Source organism: Acartia tonsa, chromosome 3, assembly GCF_053477335.1.
Source record: "Acartia tonsa isolate MP-2025a chromosome 3, ASM5347733v1, whole genome shotgun sequence".
NCBI lineage: Eukaryota > Metazoa > Arthropoda > Copepoda > Calanoida > Acartiidae > Acartia > Acartia tonsa.
The window spans coordinates 24472501-24495704 of NC_137262.1; the positions used below are offsets into that span (position 1 = coordinate 24472501).

Genomic DNA, 23204 nt, shown 5'->3' on the forward strand with positions numbered 1-23204 from the left:
AATTGCAAAGTTTAGTCCACGGTTTAGAAGCTTAATTGTAGCTTCATTTAACTTAATTTTAGAGTAGTTAAATATCACATTTAATTCTTGTTTCTTCTGTCTGTCACGCAGTTTTTTCAGGTATTTTCTCTTTCTTATCCCAGGTCTGTTTCGTTTTTTTCTGATCCTAGCAGCTGGGGTGTTGGTTGGTTGGTCTGTAGTGTTGTTATTGTAAGAAGATTTTTGTTTTAGATGTTTGAATTTATTTTGTTTTTGTTTGAGGTATGTGTTAAGAATTTTGGTTTGATAGTTTGTCAGCAGAGAACGAAGTTTTAGTTGTTGTAAGTCAGGTACAAGGCTGGTTAGTTTTTCTTGTAAAGTGTTGGTTTCAACTCTAGCATTTTCTACGGAAATTTTAAGTTCTTCTTTGGCTAATTTCATTAAATGAGTTTCGGTTTTTCTTAATTATATATAATTTATTCATCCATGCGTCATACAAAAAAGATAATTTAGGAAAATGAAGGAATTTATATAAAGGAATATGTTTAATATGATTTTATTTATTGCGCTTTATATAGCAAGAGCATATAAATAACAGTTTAAAGAGAATCTTTTAGTTTCATATTAACCTCTTATTAAAAAGGACTAAACATAAGCAATAAACAATTAACAGTATGAATGAAATAAAAACCAATATTCTTACAGCAAACCAATTAAGTGAAAATATTATTGCTAAGTTAAAAATATGTATAGAATTCAACTTTATTTAAAACTTTTTTCAAAAGTTTAAAATGCCAAAACATAAAGGTATTTATTATGTTTAAATGTACTAAATATATACACAGTACGTATATAAGTCAAATATATTATACATTTGTTATTTGTATACCTTTTTTTCACTACAACCGTAAAATTTGATAAAATTTGCGGTATGAGAACCCACACTAAAGTAATCTAAATTAAAATAATTCATTAATCAAAAGTATTTTCTTGTAAATAACGGATCAAACAACGAAAGCTTTGATTTCAATATTAAATTTTTAATCATAATTTATTTAGTGCTTGAGGGAGCAGGCGTGGGCAAAGTTGAGTGTGGAGACGCCAAGACAGAAATTGTCTCTGTACCTGCCCTACCTGCCCTTCCTGGCCTACCTGTACCTCTGGCTGTACCTGTGCCTGGCCCACCCAACCCTGCTGATTCCAGCGCCCTTATTCACAGGTAAGATATATTAATTTCTTATTCCTCAGAATGCGATTATTTTTCACCGGACAGAAAGTTCCAAGCTAAAGATGAAGACTTCATTTTCCATGTTCATTCAAAGTTAAGTATAATGTGTTCTTTGCAAACAATAGTTGTAACACAAAGAGCTGAAGAAAAAAATTTATTAAATTATGCCTTCTTGAAATTATAATAACATTTGATTGAGAAATAGCATTTATTAAAATTTAAGTTTATTTTTTTAAAATCAAAACTTTTTTTTATCTCGTATAAGATATTATTTTAAAATCTAAATTAAAATATTTTAGAGATGACACAGTTAAAACTTAAATCTTCATTTTTAGTACAAAAAAGACAACTTAACGGGAGGTTTTATGTGATTTACTTATAGCTAAACTAAACATCGGCTAATTATAATGATAGAAAATTGAAAATATCAAATTGAAAACCTTGCAGGAATTATCAAATTTACCATTTTGTCTAGGACCTCACCGTCAACGACGACGCTAACACGACTGAGTAGCACTACAACAACGTCAAGAATATCCTCACAAGCGCAGCCATCATCACATTATAAATCAATAACTAAAAGAAGAACAATGAGTTACCAAGGTAAGAAGGATAATAAAAAATAGAACTGTTCTTGACTTTTCCAGGGATCTAAAAAGACAAGAAAATGGATCTAAGATTAAGAACATGCCCAATGTTAATAAACAAATTTGCTCCTTCCTAAAATTAAAATTATTGGTTTGAAAGTTTGGACACAAAATTACCAAAGTTTTTAGAGCCATCAAATAAAACTTTGGGTACCAGTGTGATTTACAGTTCAATGTCTCCTCTCTCCCTTCCACTTTTTCAGCTATTTAATGATATATATATAGTATAGCCTTTCATCATAAGTATAAGATTAAAATAGTGGAAATCATAGATATTTCAAGTCAGTCTGTCTCTTAAGAAGACTTTTAAAATAACATTTTTAACATCCAACATAGATGCTAAGCTTTTTTAGCATTAGTCAAGGTAATCCTTGTTCAGTATAAAGGTTTTCATTTCATTATCCTGACAATAATATTGGATAAGTTCGGCCCAATACTGCGTCATAAAAAATAATTCCTACTGCTGCTTTGTCCGTTGCTCGACGTGTAAAGTTAGGGTAGAGGAATGCCTTTTCCCTAAAGAGGCGCGACTCATTGCCATGCATTATTAGGACTTCAAGATATCTGTGATGTAATCAAAGGATTGGTTGTCTTAGGAACGCGTTTGGCCATATAATCATGCATTTTATTGAGTAAGATTAGGTTCCGAGATACACCTAAATTAAATAGCGTGGTTTACTTTTAAATTTTTTCATTTTCTTTTTTATGAAAACTGTTGTTTTTTGTCTTTAATGTTTTTTAATAAAGACTATAACACTGTTTGTCTCTTGTCGCACTTGAAGTGTACCTTTTCTTAATACATTTTTGTCAAAAATAGAATTTCATTCATTCATTTAGTTTTTTTTATATTCTTTTTATTCATTGGTCATCATATTCTTTTACAGTAATTCTAGACATTATATACTTATATTTAACAAGGATAACAAAAACAAAAGTTTTAAAACTAATTTATATCAATTTAGAGAAAAGATTAAAGATCAATTGAATTTTAAATGAATAGTTGAAGCAAAAGGTCGAAAAGAACATAACTTTTTAGTTATCAATGGTAGTAATTTTTATAACATTTCTGCCTTAAGATTTAAATGCTAAAGTATTGACTCTTTTTTTGAGATGTGGGGGCATTACTATTTTCCCTTGATCATTCTACTCCACATTGACGGGATGACTAAAAAGGAGATAAAAAATATTTCCCCTTTCCATAACTTTAAAACCCAGGCTCTAAAAAAAATGCTTAAAAAATGACTTAAAACTCTACATGATCAAAGCTGCCTGAAATCTAAGACTTCTCTGTTTTTACCTTTAAAATATATTGAGAGACCTTACCAAGCTACTTAATACTTTAAAATATAAAATCAAATCTTTTATTACTAAACAGACTATACCCTTATAATAAAGTAACAGGATGTCTGTTTGTTTGTCTGTACCGAAGGATCTCGCCTACCGCTGAACCGATCAGGTTCTCCTTAACAGGGTAGCTTCTAATAGGTCCCAAGAAGGTTTATGACTATTTTGGGGGAGGGTACCACCACCCTCCCAAGAGAAGTTACAAATTTTAAAAATATTCTCGTACGCAACATATACATTGGACCAATTTAATAAAACTGGGTTTTGGGATTTAACTCCCCCCTCTTCAAATGCCCCTAGAGGCCTCTAGGGGGCGTAGCCGCTAGTTGATTATATAGGATTAAAATTTCTTTAAAACCTTCTCTCTTCTTATACTTAAATCCCTGATAAAACGTGAATGCTCCACCTTATAAAATTTTGATAATAGATTCCTGTAAAAAAAGAATTATGATGACACGAGGAAATTCTAATTTTAGGATTTACCTGGAGTCACTCAAATGTCAGTTATACAGGGAAAGGATAAAAGAGACTGTAAATTAATCTTACCTCCAATTCTTGTGTGGGAAATTTTGCCTTCTTTGCTTGACTTTTTTGGGGGAATAAATAGTTGTGCATTAATTTACTTGTCTTAGTTTCTTTTGCATATTTTTTTAAAAGTCCTTAACAGATAGCTTTTTTAGTTAATTTAGGTGTTAGAATTGTCCTATCGATTTCAAACTTTGCATGGTGATTCCTGTAGTAGTTAGGTACGATTTAGAAAGCGTAACAACTCTATAATCATTACCAGAACGTCCGTACGTCCATTTTAAACATTTTTTTACTTTTTTAACAACAAAATTGTATATGATCTAATCATCCGATTAATCTGATTTTTGGTATACTGATTCCTGGGAAAACATTTATATTCTGATTATACATTTCTGACACTATACAAGTGTTAATGTTCATTTGTCATGCCGTTTCAGTGCTTCGCTTTTATGAACGTTGTCATCCTTGTTATTTTATGAAGTATTCTGTATTGAACTCATAAGAAACTCTTTAAACCAGAAGAACAGACTTACGAACGAAAGGATGGAAGACAAAAAGTCTTTAATAATAAACATAATAAAGCCTCGGTAACAAAAGTATGGAAAATTTTCTTATTATTAATATTTTTTGTTGTTATTGATTTTATATTTTTCAACATGAATATTATGTATAAAAAGTACTTTAGGATGAAGTCTGATATGCGCATCCAGTATTGAGAAGACTGTTTCTCTTATTTGCGACTTAAAACGTACTTTTATACTAATAATGTACTTTCTTTAGAAGGCCACGATGTACTTGACGACGACCCTTTGCAGTACAGAGTACATGGAGCATTTTCACAACACAGGTACTTTTAGTTGGACTTTGTACTTACATGACGTTGTTGTAGAAATTAGAAATTTTCTTCTTATTTATTAAATTTAAATCTTTAAATAACTAGAGATGGTTCATTTATAAAGAGGTTAATTTTACTTCTCCTTAAAGGGTAAAGAACGAATTTTATTATACAAAAAATACGATGTTTGTCCGACCGTCCGAATTATTTTGATATTTTTCACAAAACTATCTTTTATAGGTATCTTGAGGACAGCGGCGGAACCAGCTGGTTATTTTCCTCTCCAGCCGCCACCCCTTATCCCGGCAGTACACCGCCACCGCCGCACACCAGTCACTACACCAACCTCCCCTCTCACCAGGAATCTCACGGAATTTTCTCGTCGCCGCCGTCCGTAACCCTGACCGGCTCGCACCACCAACACCAGCATTACAACGACGGGAGCCGGCTCGGCGGCGGCGGTGGAAACGGTTCGTTGCTCAACTTCAGCCCCGCCGACATGGGCGGCTCAATGGTGTCCTTTTCCTCAGATCCTAGTCTATTGGGTAACAGCGGGATGAAGTTGGACGGGGGCGCGGGATCTCCTGTCGGTTACCACCTTCCCCTCAACAGTCTGACCCCAACGTCCAGCAACGATCCAGATTCCGGCCTGCAGATGTTCCACACAGACCGGAGTGGCATGCAGACACCGCACCACTCCTCCCAACCTCAACCGCCGAAAATGGACTACTCCTACCCGCCGTCGTTGACAAGCTACACGACGTTGCAGCCCTCAAATTCGTCCATCCCCATCTCTCCCTCGTTTATAACCCCTGATATAGTCACTAAACAAGAGGCATTTATTGATTCAAGTCAACAACTTTCAGGTTAGTAACCAAGTTTATATGATACGTTGTGCTCTTAGTCAAAAAAGACCACATTGGCACATATGACATCATTAATAATCAACTAATGTTTTGTTTTCATTTATTGCTAACTACAATTTTTTCAACTAGGAGCACATTGTAAAGTCTTTTTGTGAATTAACAAGGATGACAACATCGATAAGTAGCGAAGCCCAAAAATTCATAGATGGGAATACGGTTGGTTTATTAAAACGACAGGAAATTCAATTTTTATATCATTGACTTAAAAAATTTGGAAAATCGTACTATATACATAAGAGAAATGGAAAAATAAGGAAAAAATTAAAAATAGCCAAAAACCTGCAAAAAGGCAGTTTGACTGTCATGGTTGTTTTCTTTAAACGACAGGAAATTTAATTATGATATCTATAACTGAAAAAATTTTGGAAATTGGACCATAAACACCAAAGATATGGAGAAAAATGTGAAAAATACAAAAAAAAGCCTAAAAACTGTTTAAAGGTAGTCTGACTGTCATAGTTGTTTTCTTTAAATGACAGAAAATTAAATTTTGATATCTATAACTGAAAAAATTTTGGAAATCGGACCATAAACACCAAAGATATAGAGAAAAATGTTAAAAATACAAAAATAGCCTAAAACCTGTTTAAAGGTAGTCTGACCGTCATAGTTGTTTTCTTTAAACGACAGGAAATTTAATTTTGATTTCTATAACTGAAAAATTTTTGGAAATCGGACCATAAACACCAAAGATATGCAGAAAAATGTGAAAAATACAAAAATAGCCTAAAACCTGCTAAAAAGCGGTCCGACCGCCATTGATGTTTTGTAGTTAATTGTGGATCACAGTAAAAGTGTCTGACTGATTATAACGTAACAAAAAAGATTAGCCAATGAGAGGCCATTATTGACCAATGGTAAAATTTATAGTGGCCTTTCATTGGCTAATTTTTTTTGTTACGTCATAATCACTCAGACACTTTTACTGTGTTCTTAATTGTGCTACTTACAAATAGGAATGTTGTCAAAAAATTTCAGCATTCTATCTTTTATATGAGCTGAGTAAATCCCATTTCCCCCATAGCGTTACGGACTTACTGACGGACTGACTGACGGACAGACAAAGTGAATTATAGAGTAGCTTCGCTACTATATAAAAAGAAATAGCACAAAACAAAACGATAGAAAAAGTATGAATGAAACAATGAAAATATCATTGTTTAACTTTAAAGATATGATTTTCTGTACATTCGAAGGTTATAAATAGGATAAAATACAATATTTTGATATTTAGATAAATTTTACAAAAAAAATTCCACTTATATATGTTTCTGTAAATATTTTCTTATTTTCTTTTCTGTTTACCTCTTAATCATTTTATATCTTAAAATGTCTCATCTATCTATCTATCTGTAAACCACTCCAACTGCTTACCTATCCATCTATCTATTTATCTATTTAAGATCTAAGCTACCTTTTCTAACTCACAAACAAAATATGATTTTACACATAGCTACCCTGGCTTAACTATCTATCCAGGGATAAGGGATAGGAAACCTGGCCATTAATTAGGTCCCGGCCTAGATTCTAAAGAGATATTGCAACTTTTACCAATTCCTAATTAAATAACATCACTGGCGGATGCTCCCAAGTAGCTATTACTGTAAACCAATAAGGATCAGCCTGTTTTGTATCAACCAATGGACAATTGGCGGATGAGAGTATAAACAAGGATGACAACATCCATAAGTAGCAAAGCACAAACAATGTTTTCTTGAAACAACAGAAAATTTAATTTTGATATCTATAACTGAAAATCTTTGGAAATCGGGCCATAAACGCCAAAGATATGGAGAAAAATGTGAAAAATACAAAAATAGCCTAAAACCTGCTTAAAGGCAGTCTGACCGTCATAGTTGTTTTCTTGAAACGACAGGAAATTTAATTTTGATAGTATAACTGAAAAAATTTTGGAAATCGGACCATAAACACCAAAGATATGGAGAAAAATGTGAAAAATACAAAAATAGCCTAAAACCTGCTATAAAGCAGTCCTACCGCCATTGATGTTTTACAGTTAATTGTGCTCCTTAATAATGGGAATGTTGTCAAAAAAATTCAGCCTTTTATCGTTTACAGGAGCCGAGAAAATCACGTTTCCCCCAAACTAAGACGGACATATGGACAGACGGACATACGGACAGACGGACATTTCAAATTATAGAATAGCTTCGCCACTAAAAACGCAGCAATGAAAAAAAATTTTCCTTGTCTGCTTCTAAGTAAAAATAGGAATTAATAAGAAAAGGTGTTCGATCACATCAGCTTAATTATCAAATATGCTCAGAGTTTTACATTGAAAAAATACCATATATAAAAAACAAAAATAGAGTGATTATTTTTTGGAAAGTAGGTAGCTACGAATAATTCATTTGGTAGTTTATAAATGAAATGTTGTATTTTAAATTTTAAAACTTTATACAGAATTGATTGAAACACCTCAGTACTTTTATATGCTAAAAAGTACAAAATATTATTCATGGAACAAGAAGAATTGATAGAATGTTACCCAAGTGCTAATTTACTTGTACTAAATTTTGGGGGGTGGGGTAAACAAAATTTACCCCTGCCTACAGATTTCAGGGGGGGTAATTTCTCCCCCCCCCCCAAGCATATTTTACCCCTTAAGTAAAAATGTTTTTGGGGGGGGGGGTAAAAAATTTGCCAGGGTGACGGACGACGGCGGCAACGAGAAAATTCCGTGAGATTCCTGGTGAGAGGGGAGGTTGGTGTAGTGACTGGTGTGCAGCGGTGGCGGTGTACTGCCGGAATAAGGGGTGGCGGCTGGAGAGGAAAATAACCAGCCGGTTCCCCCCAAAAAACGAATTACCCCCCCCCCCTTAAAAAACTCTTACCCCCCCCCCCCAAAGAAAAAAGCTTGGACGCCCCTGATTTCATTAGCGTTGATAACGAACTAATGCACCATCCCATAACTGTTTTTTTAGGCATAGACTTGAAATAGGCCTGAAATAATATTCCCATTCCTTATCCCTGTATCTATATATCCAGGAAGCCAACCTGTAGACGACCAGGTACACATAGCTACCCTGGCTTAACCATCTATCTATCTTTATGTTCAGGTAGTAACCAACCTGGAGATGACCAGGTACACATAGCTACACTGGCATAACTATCTATCTATCTATCTACATATATATTCAGGTAGTAACCAACCTGGAGATGGCCAGGTACACATAGCTACCCTGACTTAACTATCTATCTATCTGTTTATATATTCAGGTAGTAACCAACCTGGAGATGACCAGGTACACATAGCTACCCTGGCATAACTATCTATCTATCTATATATATTCAGGTAGTAACCAACCTGTAGATGACCAGGTACACATAGCTAACCTGGCATAACTATCTATCTATCTATATATTCAGGTAGTAACCAACCTGGAGATGGCCAGGTACACATAGCTACCCTGACTTAACTATCTATCTATCTATTTATATATTCAGGTAGTAACCAACCTGTAGATGACCAGGTACACATAGCTACCCTGGCATAACTATCTATCTATCTATCTATATATTCAGATAGTAACCAACCTGAAGATGACCAGGTACACATAGCTACCCTGGTATAACTATCTATCTATCTATATAATCAGGTAGTAACCAACCTGGAGATGACCAGGTACACATAGCTACCCTGGCTTAACTATCTATCTATTCAGGTAGTAACCAACCTGGAGATGACCAGGTACACATAGCTACCCTGGCTTAACTATCTATCTATTCAGGTAGTAACCAACCTGGAGATGACCAGGTACACATAGCTACCCTGGCAGAACTGAACCAGTCTACCAGTAAAGGGCATGAAATTTTATCACAGGTTAGTAATGTTAATTTTCATTAAAGTGAAAGTGATGTTTACTTTAACAGACGTCCATTTAAAAATGTTTTTTAACCTATTTTGCAACAATTTTTATGTGATATAACTGTCCTATTCATGTGATTTTAAGAATATTGATTCCTAGGTCAACAAAGCACAATGTTATGCGCGAAGCATCTCTATAGCCAAGTCCTTGTATTTAGGCAGTTTTGCGACAAATTTAATTTAATTTCCGTTTGTACTACCGGTTCAGGGCTTTGCTTTTATGGGTGTTGTTAAGATAAAATAAAATATTTATTTCAGTCAACATATTAAAAGACAATGATATGATTATCACACAGAAAAATATAAATGTTGATTATTGACTATCGAAAACTATTTTTAGTTGGGATGCTACTCTATAATTCAGTTTTCAGTCCGTCCATAAAGGGGAAACGTGATTTTTACGGCTCCTATTCATGATAGAAGGTTAAAATGTTTTTAGACTGAATATTTTCATATTATTTATCTTTCAACCAAGTATCATCAAGATTTGCCCATTTATTAGGGTGCTAGATTAATTCCTAGACTTTTGTTGTCATCCTTGTTTGTTTATGAATTTCCTTGTAATAGTACACTTAATCTTAAAAATATAAGAATCTAAAAGATCATAAAAATATGTGTGAGTGAATTAACCTTTATGGTAAAATATCAAATAATTACATTAAAGAGAAACAACTTTAAATGGTTCCAGGACAAACGCAGGAGTCCCAAACGTCGGAGTGGACAAACACAGAAGTGTTAAAATATTAATTTAATTAAGTATTTCTATACAGATTATGTTAGGTTAAGATATGAATGTACAAATAAGCCCCCCGCATGGGTTAGGCATTTAATAAAACATTTAAGTTGGTCTAAAATAGGTTAGGTTAGGTTAAGTTTCCAGTCCTGCGTTTGTCCACTCGATCCTACGTTTGGAGCTCCTGCGTTTGTCCTAGGACCCTTATGCTTATAAGAACATGACGTTATCTACTACAGATTACCAATGATAGGCCAGTATACATTTTACTTGACCAAAAGTAAAAAGTATACTGGCCCACCACTGATCATTTGTATTGTATGACGTCATTTATTTTATAGGCACTATAAGCTGCTTCCATTAAAGATAAAAACTAAACATATAATTGTAATCATGGCCGGGGGCCCCAATAAGATTAATCCTAATATACAATATAGTTTTTCTTTAACAAGACGTCTGAAATATCAAATGGATGCTTTTCTATTTTGGCGATAAAATTTAACTATGCTCTTAATATGATGTGGAAATAATTGCACACCATCCTTTATGAATGAAATTATAAAAGCTACTTAAAAAATGATATATCAGCTACTGTAATATAATACAGTATAATATTAGAATAGAATTATCAAGGCTAATTTTAGATTTATTCTTTAAAAAGCATTATTAATTTACAATATACATATATGTACTTTTTGATACTTTCATTATTATAAAACTATACATATAAAGTTTATTTTAATCATACTTTTTAGATAAGATAATTTTTATGATTAAAGATAATCTGTTATCAAAAATTATTTTCTTAAATTAAACGCAAAACCATTCACCTACTTTTAAAATACCAAGCATATAATTTTTCATTCTAAAGCGTTGTGCTTAGTTAATATGGGGTTAAGACGGGATTAGGTTTTCATAGTATTTGATATAATCGTACCAGAAATCATTATTTCATAAATTAAGTGAATTAGAATCTTAAATTGGTTAAAGAGTTGTTACATGAAAAGTTTTAAATCAATAAAACGTTTCTAACATGCTTTAACTATACATTACGGACGGGCAGTCGGACTTACGTACGGACAGTAAAATGTGAAAAGCTTTGCTTTATCTAACAAACAAACAAAAAGAAACTTTTGGTAAAGCAACAATTTGATACATCTCAAAAATTGGTTTTCATTCAAGAAAATTATTATATAATCTATCCTTGAAAAATTACTCATGAAATTTGATATACTATTTGATACTTTCATTTGTTATAAAACTTACATATAAAACGTCTATTTTAATAAATCTAAATAAAGATCCACTCCTCAATAATGAAATGAAAATGATTATCACCCCCCCCCCCCCCCCGTTTCTCCCATATTATCATGTCTCTCCTTCTTCTTCCGCGCCCTATATATTTCTCTCTATTTTTATAAGTGTCCAAAATATTTATAATAAAAAATATATATGTCTTTAGAAACGTATTAAAGTCGGTCTTTTTAAAATATTTTATTTTATTGTACTATCAAGAAATGGCTTTAAGGCAAAATTAAATAATCAAAACCAAAATAAACCTCCGAACGATGCATAATAATTTATAACTTGGCCACAGTAGTTAGAGAGGTAAAAATACGCACATAACACTTTGTGACTGAGGAGATATTAACGCGCGTTATACGCACTGCACATTTTCTTAAATATTAACGTATTTTATTAGTATATTTTATAGAACGATTAGAAGATTTTTTATTTAAAATAAGATCTGATATTTTTAAAAATTAAGAAAAAAATATATTTTATGTTTCTTTATAAGTATTTGTAATTTATAGGATATATTTAGATTATAAAAATTCTAAGGATAAAGTCTTTTAAACCCTTAAATTTTCTTTTAAATGCTTAAAATCCAATATTAACTGATATAGATTAATGTTTTATGAGTAAAATTTCTAAGGGTAAATTATGGTGGAGAAAAAAAAGACTGCATCACGCCCGATGGGTAAAACTGGTCTGCAATATAGTTGGTTGAAAAACGCTGTGTTACTTACTTACTAGCTCTGTAGTGGTAGTGCATATAGCTTACAACTACTATAACCAATATACACCATATATATTGCATTTGCTTTATAGGACAATGGGCTTTAATAAGCATCGTTTTAAGTGATTTTTACTTTAAAAATCCTCCAAATAAAATGTGAAAAATATGTTAAAATAATCATGAACTAAAAAGCTACAATGTTAAAATAAATATATAATATTTAAAAAAAAAAGCAAAACAATGTTTGGATTAAATAGAATTAGTGACACTGAAAGTGAAGAAGGTGCTAAAGATTTATCGTTGAAAAAAAGAGACAATGTAGATAACATAAAAAATGAATCTATAGAGGAGAAAACAGACACTAAAAAGGAGGCTTTAACTGATGAAAATGAAAACAGCAATAGCAATGACACAGAGAACGCCTCGCATGAGGAAAAACCTCTTATTAATCCCTTCTTATTATATTATTTAAAGGTAAAGCTAATTATAGCGATGGAATACGAGGTATTTGTACTGAAGAAACAAAGATTTATATGCAAAATTTATCGCAGCAATAACAAGGAAACAATTTAAAATCTGCCAACAAACAAATATGTCATGGCCATTTTCAGTGAGTGGCATTTACAAATGGACGTATAGACATACCCTACGTATAGGGTAGCTTCGCTACTAGTTGTAATATTTCTATAAATACAATTATATCTTATAACTTAATGTATGTCATAAGATAACTAGATCGAGGATTAATTGTGTTTTCCTTGTTTATTTATTTACATAATTATTGCCTTGCATGGCAGTCGCGTTTTTAACCCTAAAATTGCAGCTACACAACTGCAAAACCTTAGACGAGTTACCCCTTTATTTGGACAGTAGTTGCTGCAACTGCAAATAATCTGTCCATTGTTTAATCAAAATCTAGCTGCTCCAAATATAGGCGGCTGAAAAGCTCTTACTATTCAGGGATCTAAAGGGATAAGACAATGGCAGATAAATTGATGTACATCCCAAATGATGATACACAAAATTACCCCTTTTGTGGATTACAATTTGTGGTTGAAACGTTTGGACATTTTACTTCTTTAACAGACCAATAAAAATATAATAAAAGTCCCCAAAGTTGTTAAGTAAACGAATAAGAAAACGTTATTTTAAAACTTTAGGGACTAGTGTAATAAAAAGCCCAATGTCCCCTCCCTCCCTGCTTACTATTAATATGAATTAGATTTATTTTTCTTTAATATACTATTGTTAGGTTTACCTAATTAAAAACTATTTGTTATATAATTCTTTAAATTCATTGAATAGAATATTTCAAGGTATTATTTAAGAAGTAATTAAGTTTAAATATCATTATAAATCATGTAATATAGAATAGTTAATCGCGTTATAATATGGACAGCTTTCCGCTGATATTTAAATGAAAAATTAAAAGAAATTATGTAAATGAATGTGTATGATGTGTACGATGCTATACATGATGTTTTAGTGTGGATGAGAACCGGTTCTAATCCACAGGAATAGGATGTTTATCGGTTTCGAAGCCATACTGGAAAGGAAATTATTTCACCTCCATCTTTACCACCAGCATTAGTTGTTTTTATAAAAGAGTCTAACCTATTTTGTTTTGTAGGTATACCAGCAAGCGACAATGCCAATCAGATTGATGCCGGTCCGGGCCCGAAAGTACCCAAACCGGCCCAGCAAGACGCCGGTGCACGAGCGGCCGTACGGCTGCCCGGTGAACGAGTGTGACCGACGGTTTTCCCGAAGTGATGAGTTGACCCGCCACATAAGAATACATACAGGTACAGGGCAGGGGCGGTTCTATCGGGATTGAACCCAAACGGGATTGAACCCAACGGGATTGAACCCACGGAATTGAACCCGCATGGGATTGAACCCAATGGGATTGAACCCAACGGGATTGAACCCACACGGGATTGAACCCACGGGATTGAACCCACGGAATTGAACCCGCACGGGATTAAACCCAATGGGATTGAACCCATAAAGGTGTAGGTTTCCCCCAATTTTTTTTCTTCAATTTTTTGGGGGGTTTAAGTCTCCTCTTCCAATTTTTTTTTCTGAAATTTTTAGGGGTTGAGAGCCTCCCCCACCAAATTTTTTTTTCTCAACCCCCAAAAAATCAAAATTGGGTGCAGAGACTTAAACCCGCCAAAAAATTGAACAAAAAAATGGAGGGGGAGACTTACAACCCCCAAAAAATTAAAAAAGAAAACATAAATAATTTGGGGGAAGACTTACACCACCCAAAAATTTAAGAAAAAAAAATTGGAAGAGGAGACTTAAACCCCCCAAAAAATTGAAGAAAAAAAATTGGGGGAAACCTACACCTTTGTGGGTTCAATTCCATTGGGTTCAATCCCGTGCGGGTTCAATTCCATGGGTTCAATCCCGTGGGTTCAATCTCGTGTGGGTTCAATCCCGTTGGGTTCAATCCCGTGTGGGTTCAATTCCGTGGGTTCAATCCCGTTGGGTTCAATCCCGTGTGTTCAATCCCGTGGTTACCGGCAGGGGCAATGGACTATATAAAGATCCCGTGAGGCTAAGTGTTCAGTACATTTAAGGATATCTTAGATAGCTTAATAAAATCATAAATAGCACACTATAAACTGGTATAAGAAGCTGTAACATCTTAATTTAGTACTTAGACAAAATTTTGGACGAAAGAAATACGAACTATTCTAAACTAAAATGTCTTTTTTTTCTTTTAAATTCAAAATGTAAATTTAAATTGTTATATTGAAACGACTTTCAATTTTTAAAAAAACTATACACTTAAGATAAAGTTAAATACTATAAGCTGAAATCTATTTGGGTATTTAGTTAAATTGCCGCGTATTCTAGCCATTTAATTTATTGTAGAGCTATTTAATTTATGCTGCAAATGGTGAGATTTTATAAAATTTAATCTTGTTTACTTTTATTTTTAGGCCAGACCCCTTTCCAGTGCAGAATATGTTTAAGATCATTTAGTCGATCTGATCATCTTACTACACACATTCGCACACATACAGGTATACATACAGATTCACGTTATGCTTTTAGAATGTTGTTATTGTATCAGCATACAGCGATTTACACCTTGCCAAGCACAGGATACCCCCCTCTCCCTTTCTTTGAAATAAATTTTGATAAGTTGTGTGGCAGTTTTATTTGTTGGTATTTTACTTTTGGTCATGTTAGGTTATATCAGGTGCAGTGTAGCCCCTAAGAGTAGGGGCACTGCAGGAATATGGCGTGCAGATGTAGGCCAACTCAAGAGGTTAGGCCAAAAATCTACCCTTGTTTATTTAAATTTTTTAAATGAGTTATTTAAGCAAACAAAATTTAGCATAAATGGATATTTAAATCCCAAGGTATTAAATGATCGAGCGTTAGCTCATCATTTAATACCAAGGGATTTAAATATCCATTTATGCTAAATTTTGTTTGCTTAAATAACATTCTATTGCAACAAAAAGGTGATGTTAGCAAATAATTTCTTGAATAAAATCATAAAATGTTTTTTCATTTAATTTTCATTTTTTTCACTGTTGTGTTTTCATTTGACATTAAAAATAAAAATCATAAAAAATCTTCCAAATCAAAGAGAAAAAATCTTTGAATTATTGGTCCATTTAAGTTCAAAGATTTTTTTTATTGTAAAAAGTTAATTTTTGTAAAATATTTTAGAAAAAAAATCTTCAAACAAAAAAAATTATCAAAATCCAAGATGGCGTCAATACATGTAAAATAATATTTTCAAAACAAAAAATTAAAACTTGAATATCTTTTTTCACAGATTGAATTTCAAAAATCGGTCTGACAGTTTTTCCAAAGTCAGTATGATCTATCGAATGAAAAAGGTTTGAAACTGATAGAACATTTCTTTATACTAAAACATATTTTTTCTCCCGTTTTTTCCCACACTTGCAAAAAATGAAATTCAATGAAAATTAAATGGTTCTCACGTTAAAAAAATTTTCTCACGGGTCCAAAAAATGAATTTAAATGAAAATCATATGTACCATTTAAATCAAAATAAATGGTTCCCACATTCTAAAAATTTTCCCACGCTTGACATTCTTGAAAAATGCTAAATAAATGGACATTTAAACAAACCTAAGATCGCGTTTTTTGCAATGGAATGAGTTATTTAAGCAAACAAAATTTAGCATAAATGGATATTTAATACCGAGGGATTTAAATATCCATTTATGCTAAATTTTGTTTGCTTAAATAACATTCTATTGCAACAAAAAGGTGATGTTAGCAAATAATTTCTAGAATAAAATCATAAAATGTTTTTTCATTTAATTTTCATTTTTTTCACTGTTGTGTTTTCATTTGACATTAAAAATAAAAATCATAAAAAATCTTCCAAATCAAAGAGAAAAAATCTTTGAATTATTGGTCAATTTAAGTTCAAAGATTTTTTTTATTGTAAAAAGTTAATTTTTGTAAAATATTTTAGAAAAAAAATCTTCTAACAAAAAAAAATATCATAATCCAAGATGGCGTCAATACATGTAAAATAATATTTTCAAAACAAAAAATTTAAACTTGAATATCTTTTTTCACAGATTGAATTTCAAAAATCGGTCTGACAGTTTTTCCAAAGTCAGTATGATCTATCGAATGAAAAAGGTTTGAAACTGATAGAACATTTCTTTATACTAAAACATATTTTTTCTCCCGTTTTTTTTCCACACTTGCAAAAAATGAAATTCAATGAAAATTAAATGGTTCTCACGTTAAAAAAATTTTCTCACGGGTCCTAAAAATGAAATAAAATGAAAATCATATGTACCATTTAAATGAAAATTAAATGGTTCCCACATTCTAAAAATTTTTCCACGCTTGACATTCTTGAAAAAACCCAATTAATTGAATATTTAAACAAACTGAATATCGCGTTTTTTGCAATGGAATGATGATTTTTAACGTTGACCTGTCAAAGACTTCATTATTTAAATGTAACTTTTTGGTTAAAAAGGGTTAATGTGAAACATTGGATTAAATCAAATTGCTTTAAAGTTTCTTTTATATATTGATTATAGATCTTTTAATTTTCTTAAATTCGTCCTATTCAGGTCATTTTATTTAATATATTTTCTATTTATAATGAATAACAAATTTTTTTAATAGTTTGAAGCCATATTTTACGGAAAGAATCTATTTTAACTGCAATGTATTATAATAAAAATATTATGTATCCTATTTTTTTTTACTTAAAATTAGATATTTTTGTAGTTGCTTACGTACATAAAAAAAAAGAAATTGACAAAATCTAAAAATATTTCTGTTATATGATATTTGTCAAGTAAAATATCCTAATTACATATATCTCTTTAATTTACTTGCGCAGTTTCTCTATAAATTGTGTCTAAACATTATGTCACAACGTCAGTCCGTTATAATAAACTTATAAGTCAATAAATTTTACTTTCAATTCCTTAATAGTAAGACTAGTAGATCTTTTTAGAAATTCCATCCCTATATTAGCGGACGGAATATATTTTAATGTCTTTATATGTACAAGGGTAGTTTTATATTCCACTCTTTCTTTGAACCAAATTGGGGGAGGGATAAAAAATCAACTCTATACCTATGAAATGCAATTGCCAAAATCTAATCTTAATTATATCTCTAACTTCAGTTGTGGTAATTTTGAATCAAGATGTTTTCAGGTGAGGTAATGGTCGGGGGCCTATAGAAGTTGAAGATAGGGATATAATTTTTCATCGCGCGAAATCCTGAAATTCAATTTGCCAGCTAACTAATAATATATCATATTAAGATATTTAATTCAGTTTACAATTGTTATTGCTTCGCTACTTACGGACTTATAATAAACAATAATAAACTTATAATAAACAAATATTCAAATTTTATGAGAATTATAAATTTATTTTTGTAATATCATCATGCATTTAATTTATAAATAGAATAGACGGAATTGCAAATCTTATGTCAAATATCAAATGTACATTCTTTTTTTAATTTATCAATTTAATTTGAATTTTGTATTATTGACAGAACTGAATATTTTATATCTATTTTATTAGAAATAACATTACAGGTTATTTTAAAATCTAGATATACTTAAGTTTAAATTAAATTCTTTAAGAAATGACAATAATTGGGTAAAGTCCATTTTATGACATTTCAAGGGGCGTTTCGTCGTATTTTTACAGTAGCTTTTCTCTTATTTCTAGCCCCTGCGGGGGGCTCTAACTCTGCGGGGCCAATTGCCTAACCAAATTAAAAGCTACCGTGAAAATACGACGAAACGCCCCTTAAGAGGCGATGTCACAAAAAGGACTACACCCCAATATGTTTTTGTAGACAGTGCTACAAAAGGTTTCTTTATTATTATTTTTAAATCAACCTACCTGTTTTATTTGTTAAAATTAAGAATAAACCAATCTCTAACAGTCTTTTTATTTATAGTTTAGCTGGAAAATTATGGATGGCAGCAAAAATGTGTCTTTAAATTAATTTTATATAATAGTTTTTCCCCAGCCTCTAAACAGGGCGGGAGAGGTCATTTAAATAGCCTAAATCCAAAGATATTTATAAAGCTTACTTAAAGTACAACAAATTCCGTTCAGTATTTTTCGAAATCATTATCTTCAGGGCCAGACAAATAAAACTTACTACTTTACATTACAAATTATTTTTTTTTTTCAGGTGAAAAACCATTTTCATGCGACACATGCGGCAGAAAGTTTGCCAGGTCCGACGAGAAGAAACGTCATGCGAAGGTGCACACGAAGAAGACATCAAAACGTGGAGGCGGCAGCGGCTCCTCCACTTCTGGTAGAGGTAACTACACATATCTTGTTTTGGAAAGTTTTTTAGTCCTTGTGTAGCAATATTGTTATTTTGGAGGACACTAGGTGTGAATAAAGCACCTGTTTATCCTCCCAGTCACTGTCCCATCCCCCATTCTTATCGATGAGGAAAAGGTGGACAAAAAATTGCCTGAAATCAATTTAAAAACAAAAAAGAAAAAGATTCCCGAGAAGATTAACCCTACTATCTGAAAATGTTTTAGTTTACACAAGCCTTTTTGTCAAAATTGCAATTTTGGCAAGCTATTGTAATTAAAAGTACAAACTTTATTTTCTCTTTTCACTGTATTATAACTAAATTACCTTTTTTATTTTAGGTAACAATAATGCATCGAGCTCTGGGGCTGGAGGCTCCGGTCTAGTCAGTGGTGGTCCGGGGGGCGCAGGGGGCGCAGGGGGCTCAGGGAGCACAGCAAGTAATAGTAGTAGTAACATGACTCATCATACACTTGATCAGAGGAAAGGATACTTTATATTTACCTTTTTTAAAGTTTAAAAATTTACGCTTTAAAAAAAACTCTTTTAACCCATATTGCTTAACCCTGCTGGGTTTGTCTAATTAAAATTTCATATCTTTTTTAAATTGTATTTTTTGTGTTTTGCTCTTTCTGTAACTTCTAAAACACTTTTTATAAATCTATTTCAACTTTTTCTTTAAAAATGTATCAAAATGTTGAAGTATCCAATTTGAAATTAGGGATCACAGTGTGATGGGTGGACCCAGTGGTCAACAACAATCTTCAGTGCCATCACATCTACAACAACAACAACAGCACAGCCACCATCACCATCAACCTTCATAGCAACAGTTGCAGCTTCCCTACCATATTTATCCTCCAACAACACAACATCATCAACAATGCTATTCGTCTAATCAACATCAAAGTTATCAAAGTGGACATCAGTATAGGGATCAACAGCTGTTTGCAGCTGCTCAATGTCTTCATGGATCAACTTCTATGTAGAACAACAACTGTTGTCAATGATCTTTTAAAATCAACTATAATGAATGCAACATCAAAAAGGCTATGAAAGTGGTCATGAGTATAGGGGTATTCAGCTTTTACCTTGCAAGGTTCTATCATCTTCAATTTAGCTGTTGTCATAATAATGATTTCATATGATCATAATCAACAAGAACATCCGTTGGTCATTAATATAAAGGCCAACAGCTAGATTTACTGAAGATAAGAAGTTCCTGGATCATTGGCAATAAAAATTACCAGCTGTTATTAATAACACCGTTTTTTTAACACCATAATCAACTTCAATGCTATGAAAATGAACATTAATATAGAAGTCAACTTCTTTTTTCCACCTGCTTTAACTTTTAATAGGCCATCTTTAAAAGAGTTTAACAGCTACCATAACTAAAATGACATTCATCTACAGCAAAGCTATGAAATAAGGTAATCTTACAAGATGTTAACCATCCCTATATAGACAATGAAAAGCATTTTAAAAAATTTGAAAATTGTGTATTATCTAAACACATATTTCTACCAATATTTTATGCAAACTCAACAGACTCATCTATTTTATTTTTTTAGATTAGAATTATTTTCGTTACATCGAAAGCGTTTTAAGCTTTTAAAGCAAAGAGCGTCAGTGATTTATTTTTAATTCCTTCCTTTTTCAATTCTAGTCCTTTAAAATTGCTGTTGTAATGTAAATTGTATATTAAAGTTCCTTCTTTAGCTATTATGTGGAGAGAAATATAATGCAACTATGACAATCAAGTGAATTATTATGATATAAAAAGACTATACAATCATGTTTTTTACCTGGATTAGAAATAATTGTGCCAGAAACATAGAGCCACCTTCAGTCCTGTGGTGGTCTTTTTAGGTGATTTTTAAATTTATATTTTATGTAAGTGATATTTTTTATCTCACTTTTAGTCTATTGATGGGTGATTCTAGATATTTATATTTACGATTGTAATATAGATGGCTTTTTTTTACATTTACTGGGAATAAAAATTCCTGCCTAAAAAAAACACAAAAATGTATTTTTCCTTTTTAAAATTGATGTAAATGTTTAAAGTAAAGAATTTATGTAAAAATGCCTGGCGCTAAAATTTATTTATATATAAAAAAAAAGATATTGAGAAAGTTAAGATTTTGTTAATAATGTGCTTTAACAGAACTAATTTTCTACCGGTAAATAAATAAAAACAAATTTTATTAATATTAAAGTGATCTTAACTTTAAAAATGTATCGCTTATTCTTCTCTAAAATAATATTTAACAAGTATAAAATATATAGATAATATGTATAATTATTAATATTTACTCAGAGATATATGTGATAATTGAAAATATAGTGACTGAACATTATACTTAACATTTAAAGTATTACAGAAAATTAAGCGTTACATTTTTTGCCTGACATAATTTGCCAGTCCTCACACTCTGCTGGGATACAAAATAAGTTAAAGGAAAAAACAACACTTATTCATACACAGTTTAGATTGCAGATTACTAGTCTATAAAATTGTAACTGTTTTTTCCTTGCTAAAAGTTACATTTTTTTCCCTTAAAAGTTCATTTTCAAGAATATCATAGTTTTTAATTCAATCTGTCTGTAAATGCACCTTTAAGTGTAATATTTTACCTTAAACTTATTTTGTATCTAAGCCCAGTGTGTGCTAACTTTAGTGTGGTCTAACCCTGGAGGCCTAACACCTTATTAAAACAATTAAAAAAAAAATCTATGTATTATGTATTTTATACGTTGTTTATTAATTTGTTAATAAATTTTAAACCTTATCTATGTATTTCCTTATTGATGTATTTTCAAATAAAATTAGTTGTTCCAAGTTACTTTCAGATAAAAAATGATGCATGAATTGGCACAGGTAATTTATGACATGAATGACTCAACCAAGTATATCTACTTTAACTTTTTAGGGTCTTTGAAAGACAGACAAACTGATGGACATAAAGCAGCTGAGTAAAATCTATTTTTTCCCATAGAAGACTGATTTACTAATGATATTACAGACGGGCAGAGAGACGGAGAAATGATATGGTTTAAAAGTATATGCTCAAACACATTTTCATTTTGCAGCAGACTGAGTATATTCCATTTTTCTCCAGTTGCTCCTTTTTTTAACCTCTAGAGGCTTTGCCCAAAGATTTGGTTAGGGCGCGGTAACCCCCTGCTCTACTTAAATTTTTGTTATGAAGATAAAATTTTTCTCAGATCCATATCTCAAATGGCCTAAAACTCGTCTTTGACCAATACTCAACTTCTCTGAAGATTGTAGAACTATCTGTCAATCCGTTCAGGAGATCTTGGCGTACAAACAGTCCGACAATGTATTTGCACTTTATACTATTATGTACATAAGAACAGACAGGTTAACGGACATAGTAAGTTATAGAATAGGATGTTATTGTTCAAGGTTTAGGTTAATCTTTGAAAAAAAAATAATAATAAAATTCAAAATATTTTGAAGGGAATATACACTAGAATTTTTGGATCATGGAAAGAGAACAAAGTAGCGGGTTTCGTCGCATTTTCACATTAGCTTTTGACAGTTATTTTAGGTTAGGATAGGTAAATGTTAATGATTGCCCCACAGGGTTAGAGCCCCCCCCTAGATATACCACACTTTTCTGGGATCTTGCCAGATCAAGTATCAACTGTGGGGAATACCAAAGGATGACTCCATGCAAAATTTGAGCCGGATCCGGCCAAAACCGGACGGGATTTTTATAAAAAACCGTTTTTTCCGGTTTTTAGGGGGTATCTATAAATCAAGCCCCCTCCTGGGTACGCCCCAATGATGATTTTTGCTTTAAGGTCTGATCTGAATTCCTCAACACTGGATATGACCCCTAGAGTTGAAAAAATGGTTAAAATCCGGTCTTTTGCAAATTAAATTGGCTACATTTCATGTGAAGTAAATTTTTTTGTGCGTCCAACCGTTTTTGTTCCAGTTGAAATTTAAAAATTATTACTTTTTAATTACCTATAATTATTTTTTTTTTGTAATTTTAAAACTAATTAAACACTAATTGTTAGTACATCATAATTTTGATAATTAATTGCACATTTCAATCACTGATATTTACTACTAGGTAATTTTTAATTTATCTTTTAATTATCTGATTAATCTCTAATGATTATTACTTTGTAAATCTGAATACTTATTATTCATCTCTAGCAATTATTTATAAAATAAAAAGTAATAAAAATTACTATAAT

General features: G+C 31.7%; 1 protein-coding gene across 2 annotated transcripts in view; it reads left to right on the forward strand.

Moving 5' to 3' along the window:
- Positions 1-21760, forward strand: part of LOC145313707 (uncharacterized) — a 44679-nt gene extending 22919 nt beyond the window's left edge. For both annotated transcript variants that reach the window (XM_080153256.1, XM_080153257.1), the window contains 10 exons: positions 1039-1198; positions 1683-1810; positions 4507-4573; positions 4802-5427; positions 9240-9331; positions 13760-13934; positions 15084-15167; positions 18826-18960; positions 19307-19446; positions 19685-21760. In XM_080153256.1, coding sequence (XP_080009382.1) covers positions 1039-1198; positions 1683-1810; positions 4507-4573; positions 4802-5427; positions 9240-9331; positions 13760-13934; positions 15084-15167; positions 18826-18960; positions 19307-19446; positions 19685-19792 — 1715 coding nt within the window. In that variant the 3' untranslated portion in view covers positions 19793-21760. The remainder of the gene's footprint in view (positions 1-1038; positions 1199-1682; positions 1811-4506; positions 4574-4801; positions 5428-9239; positions 9332-13759; positions 13935-15083; positions 15168-18825; positions 18961-19306; positions 19447-19684) is intronic.
- The last annotated feature ends 1444 nt before the right edge of the window (positions 21761-23204 follow it).